This window comes from Peromyscus californicus, unplaced genomic scaffold, assembly GCF_007827085.1.
Source record: "Peromyscus californicus insignis strain IS unplaced genomic scaffold, ASM782708v3 Scaffold_19__1_contigs__length_69161282, whole genome shotgun sequence".
NCBI lineage: Eukaryota > Metazoa > Chordata > Mammalia > Rodentia > Cricetidae > Peromyscus > Peromyscus californicus.
Window position 1 is genome coordinate 35444659 of NW_026294491.1, and position 13361 is coordinate 35458019.

General features: G+C 42.9%; 1 protein-coding gene and 1 long non-coding RNA gene across 2 annotated transcripts; both read right to left on the bottom strand.

Moving 5' to 3' along the window:
* Positions 1-1597: 1597 nt before the first annotated feature.
* LOC128114087 (uncharacterized) lies at positions 1598-3699 on the bottom strand. The gene is made up of 3 exons (XR_008219719.1): positions 3656-3699; positions 2595-2643; positions 1598-1868 (listed from the first exon to the last, which is right to left on the bottom strand). It is a non-coding gene; the product is annotated as an uncharacterized LOC128114087 (long non-coding RNA).
* Positions 3700-4189: 490 nt separating this feature from the next.
* Positions 4190-12246, bottom strand: Nms (neuromedin S). Its single transcript, XM_052744969.1, has 7 exons — positions 11894-12246; positions 9527-9582; positions 9173-9223; positions 6969-6992; positions 6827-6880; positions 5199-5273; positions 4190-4321 (listed from the first exon to the last, which is right to left on the bottom strand). The coding sequence occupies exons 1-7, from the start codon at positions 12030-12032 to the stop codon at positions 4190-4192; spliced, it is 531 nt and encodes a 176-aa protein (XP_052600929.1). The 5' UTR covers positions 12033-12246.
* Between the last annotated feature and the right edge of the window lie 1115 nt (positions 12247-13361).

The following is a 13361-nucleotide window of genomic DNA, read 5'->3' on the forward strand; positions in this document are numbered from 1 at the left end:
CATTTAGCCTTTCTGGACTCTCCTTTAGCAGCCTGTGAGAAGGCAGAGCTAGATGAGCAATGAATCCTCTGCCTGCTGCAAGGTTCTAAGAATCCTGTTTGTCATCCTTCCCTGGCTGGACACACCCCCATTAGCAGAGGGCTACAGTGGTCCCACACAGTGAGCTGAGGTATGATGGATGTCAGTGCTGAGTAGATGGACATTCTCCATGCACGACTTTATCTGGGCCTAGCACTCAAACTAGTTAGAAGGGGCACATGCACAGGCCCAAGGTCTCTCTTTGGAGAGAAGCAGTTCCATGGCACAGAAGCATGCATGATTGGTCTAGTTTCAAGTCTGTTTTTGTTTGTTTGTTTGTTTGTTTTTGTTTTTGTTTTTGTTTTGTTTGGTGGCGGGGTATGGGGGCACTGGTGGATCCTTGCTGGACTGCTGTGGACAAAAGGTTGTATGTGGAGATAAAGTCCATTCCTACTCTGCATCACCAGAGAGGGCTTGGCGAGAGAACTTTCAACTCAAATGGTACACCTCATTGAACATGGCTTTGCACCCTCACTGGCAGATATCAGGTGAAGATTGATTTGCTCATCTCTTCCTATCATGCCATCTCATGTCTTGAGATCTACTTGGCGGAGTCTTCAAATACTCTATTTCAGAAAGTAGGCCTCAGACTTAGAACAAAGGCCTAGAAATGCTAAGAATGAAGTCATAATTCTAAGATGTTCCAAAGGAAGACTTTAATATTTGAAGAGGAGCAGGAGAAACTAAAAGAAGGTGGTCAGTAGCACAGAAGCCCTTCATGCTGCCATACCTCTCCTGCACCACCCTATGCTATGTTTGATGGTCTCCGGGATATTCACAGAGAAGGAGCCTGAGAAATAAGGGTCTAGGTCCCATAGTTCTCAAGCAATTTGGAGTTGTTGCTCCTTAACATCTTGATGTCAACAACAGGGAAGTGGCTGTGTATGGGGCAAGTGCCTTGTATGTACCACGGAATGAAGATCATCTTTCAAGTAAAAATAGAGCCAACACATGCACAACGACAATTCCATGACCTTCTATGGATCATCTCTTAAGCTTTCACAAAATCAATCTCAAGAAGAAGGTATTTTACAAATCCTACTTTACCAAGCAGGAAACCAAGGCACAGGAATGAAAGTGAGTGACCCAAGTGCTACAGTTTGGCTCTGGAATATTCCTATCCAAAGACTCCTGAGTTAAAGACTTGGTCACTAGTCTGTGGAACCCCAAGGAAATAGTGGGACCTTTAGAAGTGGAACCTAGTGGGAGGAACTTAGATCATGGAAGACTTGCCCTCTAAGGAGTTATTGGGACCCTGTCCCCACCCTCTTCTTGATTCCCATCTGCCACGAGGCAGGTAAATAACCCTTCTCTGTCATGTATTTCACCATGACATACTTTGAAGCCACAGATCCAAAGCAACGGACCAAGAAGGCCACGTGGAAGGAAGCCATGACCCCAAATAAATCTTCTCTCCTTTGAAGTAATATACATCAGGTATTTATTACAGAAATGGAAATCTGACTAGCATATCAGAGTCACCAAGCTAGAAAGCAAACAAGAGTTAGGATCTGACCCCAGGATCTTAGTTATCCTAAATCTATGTGCTCAGTTATCAAGTTAGCTTGCTTCATCCCCAAGTCAGTAATTCCTTAGAAGTCTATTATTCATGCAATGTACCTATTCCCACAGCCTTCCAACAAAAATAAAGATGTTATATCAGTGATGCTTCATTTTTTTTTATACAATGTATTTTGGAGAGCATCGAACAACAGAAATATCATTAAATATACACATAAAGCAACTTGGCATTTCCTCCACAGATCCAAACTCTTCTGTTCAATTGGATCCTGCAAAACAAAAAATGTATTCCGTGTAAGTGCAGCCATCCTCAGGATCAAGCTGAGGGCCAAGTCCAAGTTATGATAGACACATTTTACAGTTACACAGTGATATGACATGTCACAAATGCCTACATTGTTTTCCTTTTGGTTGGTCCTCATGATATTTATTTTTGGTGGCTAATTAGGCTATTGGATTTATATAAATTGTTTGGCCTTGAGCAACACTTTACTCCTGTTTTTGCTGGATAGTTCCACCTCCAGGATGATGGCAGCTTCCTCAGGCACCTTGGACTGCTAGGGCTCTGATGCTGGTAATAGATAATGTTTATACTTTCATAAGGCCAGATCCTCAGGAGAGACGGAGCAGGCTAGAGTTGCCCCTCTGCATGGACTTTCTTGTCTGAAGGCCTCCTTGGAGTACCACCTCAACATACCAGGGTAGCATTCTCTTCACTGGAAGGGTCAAGTGGGGAGGGGCAACTCGGGCCATAGGAGGTTTAATGTCTATCACAACTCTGTCCAGAAATGAGAAACTTCTCAAAACCATATGTAAAAGCAAAGGATATAACATTGCTGGAACAGCTAGCTTCTGCCAGATTGGATTGGAGTCTGCGGTGCTGTGGAGGGGGGGAGTCTTTTGTTTGAACAATAGCACCCCACCTTCTGCCTCTAATACCTCCAGGTCAGACATAGCACATTTGCTTGGAAGAGAGAATCTGCAACAAAGCTAACCTTGCTTTGTCTACTGGACCTTGTTGTCAATGAATCTTCCATTCCTTGGCTGAAAAACAAGAAAGGCGAGGGAGAAAGTCTTAAAAATATTGTGATACAACCGCTTGGACTTTTTTCTGTACTGGACCCAAAGACCTTGTTTTTCTAACTGAGTCCTCACTCCATCCTCAGAGACCTACACGGCAAGTTCATCCGTCCTCTTGGGCAATAATCTAGGCCCTTACCGCTCCCAGGAACATGACACCTATTCTCCATCCCACCTTCTCCCTTAGACTTAGCTCATGGTGAGATCTTCTACTTTCCAGACTTCTCAGCCTGGAGACAGAAGAGTGATCTACTGATTCTCAGAGTTCTTTCCAGAAAACAACACTTTTTTTGTAGGTCAGGAAAATGGAAAAGGTAGAAACTGGGGACAGGTGATAAGGATTTCCATAGTCAAAGATGTTAGGGAAACAAAGGAGATAGGTGGGATTTTCCATGACATTTCCCAGAGCCCTCAGTGGGCCAGAGCGTGCTGCGGATTGTCAGGAAGACTAAGAGATGCATCTTCTAATCTTGTGTTATCTTTTGCAGGATACTAGCACCAGTGATCCACAGAATACAGCTTGGAGTAGTCATGGATTAAGTCGGATTCACTCATTTTTTTATGCAAATATTGAGAAGCTAAGGCCTTGTGTGCAGTTAGTGAATAGAACACAATTAGAAACTGCATGACCTTGGCAAGGACCTTTCTGTCACCTGGGAAAGAAGATGGCACTTGGACTCCTTGTGTCATTGTGGTTTTAGGTCACATATCCAGGAATGTAGCGCTTGGGATTGTGGACTCTGGTTTACCCAGTATCTGTCCATCACCAGAAGTCCCTCCCCCTTGCTCTCCAAGCTCCTAGAATATGGACATGCTCAGGCTACGTCTTTGTTGCTCTGTTTCCCTTGCAAGTCTGTAAGAATTTTTGACTGAGTCACACCCTAAATGGGGGAGAGAACAGTACCCATCTGGTCCTGGCAGTTGAGATGACAACAGGGAATACAATTAGAAACAGAAACAAGGAAATCTGTTATACCCTGAAAAGGAAAAATGGCCTCCCCAAGGTGGTAGTGGGATCCTGCAACACAAAAACACAAACTGTTATGTAATCACATTCTAAGTCAAAGAAACATCCTTGGAGAAGTTTTCAAAAAGAATGGTCCCAGACCAGCAGCATAAAGATATCTGGGGAACTTGTTATTAGTGAAAATTCTCAAAGTCCACCTCAGATCTATTAAATCTCAGGGTAGAGCCCAGCTATCCCAATTTTAACCAGATTCTAAGGCATGCTCAAGTCTGCGATTCCCTGGTTTATGGGGTTGACACTGGCAGAAGTATTTTTCCTCTCTCTAAGTTTGCATAATGGCATGTGGGTCCCTGAACCAGAGAGGACAAGTCCCTAGTCACAGATGGCCGAAGCGACTCATCTGAGAGACTAGAAATGAAATATTAACCATGTGAAACATTAACCCCGTCTTTCCATAATCACTTTCTACCTCAGGACAAGCCCAGGGATCCCCCAACTTCAATGCTTAGAGAAGATATTCAGGATCCTCTGGGGAGATCTGTCCTATCCAAATGAGACTGGGAAAGTTGCAGGTTCTAGGCACTTCCCTGTCCTTTCTAGAGCTTTCTGGAAATCAGTGTTCTCACAAGGTTCACATGCCTTCTTAGGGAAGTCCACAGCAGCAGTCCTGGAGTCCTGGAAAGAAACGGAGTATAAATTAATTCATCAGGAACTCCACCCATGACCTCACGGCTGCCCTCGTGTGATGGTGTCCCTTCCTGGTTCCATTCTAAGCTCATCAGAAGACAGATGCAAAAAAACAGTTGAGGAGAATCTGATAGTGGGGCCAGTTGCAAGTTCTGGAAGGAAAGCTTGCTCACTCAATCAGTGTTGCAGTTTGCGTTTAATTTGTGTACAACTCTGAATAAACCCAACTGCGAAATGTACTTCCAATTCAAGCAAACTTTCAATGTCAGGAGATCTTAGCATCCTCCACTCGTTTTCAGCTATAACTTGGTTTGAGAATGGAGTTAGAGCCGGGCAGTGGTGGCTCACGCCTTTAACCCCAGCACTCGGGAGGCAGAGCCAGGTGGATCTCTGTGATTAATAGTTTTTTGATTAACAGTTTGAAAGGGATCAGCTATTATAGAAACTGTCCTTACTGAACTTAAGGGGGAAAAATCCTTAAAACAGGCAGGTAAGGCCACAGGAAGCAGAGAAGTATCACGAGGGCAAATTTCACGATGAGACAAAAGGACGGAATTGAAAAACAACACAAAACAAAACAAAACTTAGAGTGAACCAAGCAAAGGAAGAGAGGGACGGGATGGGATGGGACTGGGCCACAGGGTCCCTCCCTTGGCCCTTCCAGTCACAACAACACGGGGTTACAGACCGGAAGGTCAAGGGTAAGGGACCAGTGTTTCTGCCCACAGCACCCCCCAACCCCTACCAAACTGGAGACTGGGACTCAAGGAGAGGACACAAATGAGCCACACAAGGTGATATAACACGTTTTTCATCGTGTACACATTAAGCCATAGTACCACGGTGGGAAGAAACAAGCACGTACTGGAGGCGGCCATCTTTTCATCCTTCTGCTGGCCAGCTTGGCAGCCAGACGCATCAAGGGATGCACGGGTGCAAACTGTAATAGAGAAACGCTGTGAGGCCGGGGCATCTCAGAGAGGAGCTGTAACCTTGTTGACTCCAGCCGCATATTTGAGAGCCCAGGGCTATGCGCATGCTTTTTTGACTGGCCTTTCTTACAAATGGGTTTAATTTTCAGAGTAAAATCAATTCCGGAGCCTAGGCTCAAAACATTTATGTTTCCAATAAAGAGCTTGCTTGCCTGGATACAGGTTTCAATTCCAACACACCACTTAGAAATCTTCCCTCAGGAGAAATCGGTCGCTTACTGACGTTAACCCTAAGCACTCTGTCCTGGCCTCAAAGCAGCTGCTGCCCTGGATCCTAACTCTCTCTTCAGATGTACGGTGCTGGGGAGGAGGTACCAGGGTGGTGAGCGTCAGAGCCCACACCACTGGGTTTCGCCTGCCTGCACACTGCAGGCAGGGGCATCTGTCCTTTTCTAGCCCCCGTGGTTCCCCTGGTGCTTTGCTTTTGAAGCAACCAAGGCTTCTCCCTTTCCTTTGCTCCTTTTTGCTCGGCAGTAGCTGGCCCCTCCTTATCTAATCCCATTCCTGGACCTACAGCATCAATGACGTTGCCTCTTGGGGGAAACATTTTTCTGAGTATTTGACAATCTTGAAGAAGACTTATATATATAATAAGCATATATTATATACTTATTATATATAATACACACACACACACACACACACACACACACATATATATATATATAATACGTATATAAATAAGTGACTTTCCCGCAGTAGAATTTCAGTTGCTGTGACAGTGCACCCAAACTAAAATCTAGATGTTATGACCTTCCCAGTGCTTCTCAAAGGCCACCCTTCAGAATTTAACCTACCCAAGCTGCTCCCGAGGGTCGCTAAGAGTTTTAAGAAGGTCAGCTGGGCGTGATGGCACGCACCTGCAATCTTAGCGGCAGAAGTAGGAGGGAGCCCAGCCTGGACTACAAAGCAAGAACTTGTGTAAAAGAAAAAAAGTCGGGCTCAGGGATGTTGCTCAGTGGTCGAGTGCTTGTCTCCCAGGCACAAGGCCTGGAATTTGCGCCCCAGAGCTGTAAACACAAGTTAGAGGTGATTGTTGCTATTCCCCTTGTGTATCTACACCCTGACAGCCACGGAAGACGACATGCGTGGGTCACCTTGGGGGAGACAGCACTGTGAGGACCACCCAGCACTTTTCAAAATATAAAGGTGGAAAGCAATAAGGAGCCGTGGGAATGGGTGTAGTGCTTACAGGCTCTCCTTGCGCTTCTGTTTAAGTACATGGTAACAAGAACAGGTTTCTTACTTAATTTCTCTGTCCTGCAGTTTATTCTCTAATATTTCAGATCTGTCAGTCCCCCGCCACTCCCGTCCCCGATGAGAAAGAGACACAATTCTTGCCATCCTGGGCAGGGAGAGGGAATGCATGTAGGGACCTGTCACTCATGGGTATCTGGGAGTTCCCTGCCTAATACTTGGCTGTGTATGTATGTAAATTCAGAACGCATAAAAGGTATGCAGAAGAGCATCATTTATACCGAAGGCATAATAAAATACTGACCTCAGGGTTAACTGGATGCCTTGGCTTCTGTGTTCTGGAGTAGTGAAATAAAAACTAGATAAATAAGAAAGGATATTAGCAACAAGTGTCACTAGATCCAAACAGGGTAAAGAGTCTGTATTAGGCACTGCAAGGCACTTACCCTTTTGTATATATCCTGGTTTTCCTGGAAAGAGAATTGAGAAGAAAGTTACATGGAGTTTTCCTGGAGCAGATATCTAATGAAGTTTTCAGTGTAAGTCACACTGTGAACCCGGCTGGATTTACTCAAATATTATGAAACAGTCAAGATTGGAGTTGACAGATGGGAAATGGCAGTGTATGACTTTAATCTCAGCACTCAGGGAGCAGAGGCAGATCTTTGTGAGTTCCAGGTCAGCCGAGTCTACAGAGTGAGTTCTGAAACAACCAGGGCTACAGAGAAAATTCCTTTCTCAAAAAAAAAAAAAAAAAAAAAAAAAAAAGATTGCAGTTGACATAGGTTTTTAAGATAAAGTTGCCTTTTACAACTTATCTCTTCTTATCTTTTCAGTCTTAGGGAGGAAAACCTTTCCCCTATTTCATTAAAATAAGTTGTTTATTCAATCTTTTCCAGCTGCCAGTCAAAGGTCTCCAGATTTCATACATATCCTTACCTTCCTCTTTCCATAGAAAAACATGTATCAAGTTTTACTCATGTAGCATTTCATTCATTTTCCCAAACTATAATACACACATTATGAGGGCAGGTAGTTTTGCGTGGAGCATTACTCCATCCCTGGTACCTAGCAGTGACATGTTCTCAAGCATCTCTCCTGAATTAAGGAATAAATGGGTCTCTATTCACAGAACCTGTTAACTTTTTCCTGTCTAACTTCCTTCTGACCTCATGGGGTAAAGAGAAAATCGGTGCTTGAAGAGTTTCTGCAGATGACATTGGTTGTAGAATACCACCACTTCCTGCATTGTTTGAACACAGAAGTCTCCTGCAAACGAAAACTGGGTTTGTGGAGAACAGGGGAGCAGGTGCATTGGGAGCTCCACCAATTCATCCCAACACTGGACAGTTGGGGGCAACAAGGAAGTCAGGAAAAGGCGCTAGCTCTCTATTCATAATTTCAAAGTGTTGGCATTCTTGTGCATTGAACAACTATTTATTTGTTTGTAACCAAAAACAATGGGTGTGATAGACTCTGGGGACATGAATAGGGTAAATGGAAATTCATTCCAGCTAGGTCCTTGTGCCTGGACACCCCACAATCCAATTGAATACTGCAGCTGGCGGTGGGACAGTCACACTTCTCCTATCCCCTGCTCATGTGGGAGACACCACAGCCTTCATGTGAAAAGCAGGGAAGCCACTGTGGTGCAAGGTGGGGATGCGGTGGAAAAGAGTTGGGGGACTCCAAGTTCTCATTTTGAGGCTTCATCCAGACACTAAGACTATAAAGATGGTTTAACAATCATCTCCAGACATGCGCATAGTGGTAAATTGAAAACAAGATGCAAGTACTATATCCTCATGAGGTTGAGAGAGGAGGTGGCACTTGGATTTTGAATGAGACATAGCTGCAACAAGACGCAGCTAGGGGCTGTCGTTTGCTGTGCTGTGGGTGCTGTTGAGAGCACTTTATGGAAGTTAAAGCATTCATTCCTCAGGGAGACTGGAGCCATTACAGCAACTCCACACATGGAACAGACAAGACAACTAAGGCACAGAGACAGCTCCGGTTGAGATCCTGGGCTGTCACGACAGGCTCTGAGGAAAGCAGAGACATTTCTGGCTAAAGAGAAGGCTGTATAAAGATTTCAAGGGTCTGCTGTATCTGGGCAACGGTGAGATGTTGGATGTGGCTGGACTGCATGATGCTGTGGGTAGGGGAAGTGAGTGGAGAAGAAGAAATGTTACTCAAGGTGAAAACTGATAGGCTGTGCTGAGAATCGTGAACTATCCTAAGACCACTCTTTCAAATTTTCAGTTAATCAGCATTGACTTTGTATTCACTGAATCACTTCTGTTGTAGTTACTATAGTTTCTGCTGGTATGGTCCTTACATGAGATCTACTGTGTTGAGAGCTGTTACACCATAATGCATCAGTGTATAATATATAATATATGTCATAGCATATAACTAATTTTATTATATAGATAATATAATCTTAAGAATACATATGAAGTACTATTTTGTGGTAATTTATATCAAAGAGAGAAACTTGATTTTTCCCAGAACTGTATTTTTACACACACACATACACATATATACAACATTCTCTAGTAGACATCAAAAGAACCATTTATTCAACATCAGTTATGTAAACATATATACTGATATAACTACAAGAGCTAGTGTATGTATTTTTTTTTACCTTAGGTTGGCTAGAAAGTGTTTCCCACTGGTTCAGACAGTATACCAGTCGCTAAAGGACAAAATGAGGAAAAGAAATAAAACACAAGAATAAATTCTTTAGCCAGTAGAATCTCTTACAGCATGTTTAAAATTCTAAAATTGTTCCATTGTACCTCGAATTATCTCCTCACACAATGCAGTGAATTTCAATCCAACTCTCAGGATGTCTTAAATGAGGCCATGCAGCAATCACAGTGAGTTTCTGCTGCAGCCAAATATCTGATCTTAAAATAGTTTTAAGTGAACATTAACCACATGATATTTTCAGGGCTGGGACTAAATACAAATCTCACAATGCTGCATAATAGCATACCTCAAGCTCCACAACATCTAAGCCATCTGGAGAATCAGCTAAGGGTTGAGAAACTCCTAGAACAAAAGATAATCAAAACATCAATTCCAGAAAGACGTCATATTATTTGCTTCTGCACCCGTGCCATAAAAAAAAAAAAAAACATACAGAGGTCTTAATAGAATCCATCATAGCGATGAGCAAAAGAAGTCATGGAGAAGGTAGCGGTTAAGAAAGAAACAGAAGGTACAATTAAGAGGACTTGAAAAGATAAGACACTTCTACCTAAAACTATCAAATCCAAGATGTGTACCAACATAATTTTAAAACCACATGTGTTCAACATAATGGGAGTTTCTAGTCCATCTGTTAGCAAATCAAGAAAGACAGAGAAAATACTTGGGGAGCAAATAAGTTTATATTTTTGTGGAATATGTGAGGATCAAATATGAGAAAGTAATATTAACAAAGTATGTGCACCTAATTGGTACTTTTAAGACATGCAGGTACCTGTCTCCACTCCATCAACCCCTCCAGGGGTAGATTTCTGGGGAGAGTTGCTACTAGCATATAATTGGATCCTTCTAGCCCCCTTTTGACTTTCATTGAACACATCTTCTCATTTACACATGATATTACACTCAGAGGTTTATACAGCTGAAAGGATTCATGAGGGTAGGTCAGCACTAACAAAATAAGATTAAATAAGTGCATATAATGTCCTGAATTTGGATATTTTACAATGTAGGATGGGGGTATATGGCTCAAGAGAAGTTTATTCTACAACAACAAATATACATACATGTATTCACACATGCACACATACATACTTGTGTGTGTGTGTGTGTGTGTGTGTGTGTGTGTGTGTGTGTGTGTGTGTACAGTGTGGATTATTTGTTCTCTGAAGTCTGAGTCAATACTTCTGCATATTCAAACAATGGTGTTCAAGTCTTGAAGAGTAATAACCTGATTTGAAATGATAGAAGGTAATGTAGAGTTAAAGGAACATAAGGTTTTCTCTAGAAAGACCAAAATTAGGATGTATATATTAAGTCCCTTCAATTATTTTGAGGACTGTCACAAACAAGAAATCTTCATCTAAACCCGAATACTCTCACAGACCCTAACAAGAATCCATGATTGGAAGTCAGACGGGATCAAGTCGCAGGTTAATGTAAAGATATTTTTGATAATTATGATCATTTAATAATGCAAAGTCCTGTAAAACAATCCCACAAGGTCTTATTGAGAGATGTGTGTGAATACAAAAGATGAAGACCATAGGACTCTACCCTCAGCAAACAAAATCAAACAGGAAAAATAGAGGGGTAGATATAAATAGGCAAGCAATCAAATTACAAGCCAAATTTTCCAAAGTAAACTATGAACAAGATTCTTTTGGAGGCCAGAGGGACAACAGCTGCTTGTCCAGGGCTGATGGTGAGCTGTCTGGGGCTGGCTGTGAGCTGGGGTTAGACAAAGCAGCCGAGCAGAATCTAGAAGCCCACTGGGAAGCCACAGAGGAGACCCAGCACTCCAGAGATGTTAAGCTGATATCGTTCCTCACAATGCCCAGATGTTGCAATTACTCTTGAGGACAAAACAAGTGCACTATATTTTCCCAAGTTTCTCTATGCCTCTAAATCAAATTTAATTCTAATGGAAAAATCCACATTTTTGTAATAGTCCTTGTTTCAAATCACAGATTTTCATCAGTGGTCCACTTTCCTGCACTCTATGACAAACTGCCTGGAGATGGTGATCTGATCATGGCCGAGGACTTGCGACCCCCTCCCCACTTCTGGCTCCCTTACAAACTGCTTCTCAGAAATTGAAGAGGTGCAGCACCTGGTCAGCACCGCGGACAGCGCCCGAGGGATTGGAGGAAGCTGGCCTTCCGGTTCCCCAGAACTCTCTGAGAACCTCCTCTCACCCCCTACCCCTCACTCCATACAATTTCTTTTGTCTACATAGTTGCGCTCTGCTCTTTTCAGCTGCTCTTCAGCTTTCAGTTTGGGGGGACTGTAAGCCTTGCTTTCCTCCCTGTGTTCCCATCTCCAGCGTCTCTGAAACAGACCGCTAAGCAGGGTTTTCCCCCAACCCACACCACACCCTTCGATTTCACCACCACAAAGTCAAGACACTCCTGGGGCAAGGGCTGTTTAATCCCAGTATCTCTGGAGAAAGTCTCTGTGCAAAAAGGCTGTGGCGTCTCACTGTGTCCATCATTCTGGTTAGACACAAGTGCCACGCCTGAAAACAAGAGGGTAGATGTGAGGGTAGGTGAAGGAAGGAAACTCAACTCTGTTGAGAATGACCCTGAGGGGTAGAGATCTCTCAGTCTTCCATAGAACTCAGGGCAGGCAGATGTGATGACAATCTCCTTACCTGGGGAGGGAATCTGCAGCATACAGAAGCAGTAGATGGCCAGGATGGAAGGGAACTGGGGAAGCAGATGTTTCATCTTCAAGGTCTGACTTCTCTTTGCAGGCCACAGATGTGTGCTGTTCAGAGAGGCGGTGACCATTTTCCCAGGGTCCAGAGGCAGAGATGACCCCCTGCCCTGCGTCTGTCCAGCCCAGGGCAGTAAGCAGCTTTTATTGGCGCATCCTAGAGCCCACTGGCTGAGCACCAATCAGCTTTGCGCAGGAGGACCCTGGCTTTCTCATAAATGTCATGCTGGGCCCTTATTTGTAGAATAATCTCCTCCTGGTGTAAGCATTGTAGAGTCATCTTTTTCAAGCCAGCAATAAAAATAAGAAGTGGGGAGTCATAATTGTTATTTTGTAACGGTTTGACGAAAACTTCTGACTCAGGAAAGGCCTGGTCCTCTTCCTTTCTAAATCATCGAGCTGGACATAAATCATAAACTCCTGCGTGATGAAGTCGTGCTTCCTAAGAAACCATTTCTCTTAGCTTAATAACAAAGGTTGTCTCGTAGTCTTTGGTGCATGTAAGAACAGATCCTGAAGTCCTGGACTGGATAAACATTACAGGAAGCCAAAGTTCAATTAGAAGATTTCATTATTTCACCTTTTTTTTTCTATTCCATGTCTAATCCATAGGAAGCTCTTTTACAGAAAAAAGTAATTAACCAATATGTCTGTCTAAACATGAACTGACCGATAGACATGCTAAGGTGTATGGGGAAAGCTCACAGAGTCCTCAACCCGACACAGGGATCTATTGGCAACTAAAGAAGGCTGGGAGTGGGAGAAATAGTCTTACCCAGGAAAGAGCACACCAAGGTTATTCAGTATTAAATGGTTAGCCCTGAAAACATACATACAAAGAACATGGACTGAGAAGGTTTTCCTTATGTGTATGCATGTATAAATGATTAACGAAGGAAGAGGCCATGAATTTTAAAATTTGAAAGAGGGCTTGGAGGGGTGAGTGGGAAAGTTTGGAGGGAGGAAATGTAAAAGGGAAATGGTGTAATTATATTATGATCTCAAAACAGAAAATAAATAATTTCTTAAAAAGTAACTCATCAACCAAAATATCATTTTCCACAGACTCAGGCAGGTGTGATGGAGCACCCCTTTATATCAGCACTAGGGAGAAAAGAAACAGGTGGATCTCTTGTGAATTCCAGACCAGCCAGGGCCACATTGAAACCTTGTCTCAAAACTAAATAAGCACATAAATAATAATGTTTGGAAATTTACCTATTTAAGACTTTCTCAGATTCATTTCCACAGACTAGTTAAATATTTCAAATTAAGTCACTAACTTAAAAAACGTGGTACTGTGGTTGTTTATCAATAACAAAAATGAATTGGTTTCATGTGCAAAGCTTCTACATGCTGGAATCTGTTCTCATTATCTCAAGTAGGTTAGCTTATAATTATCA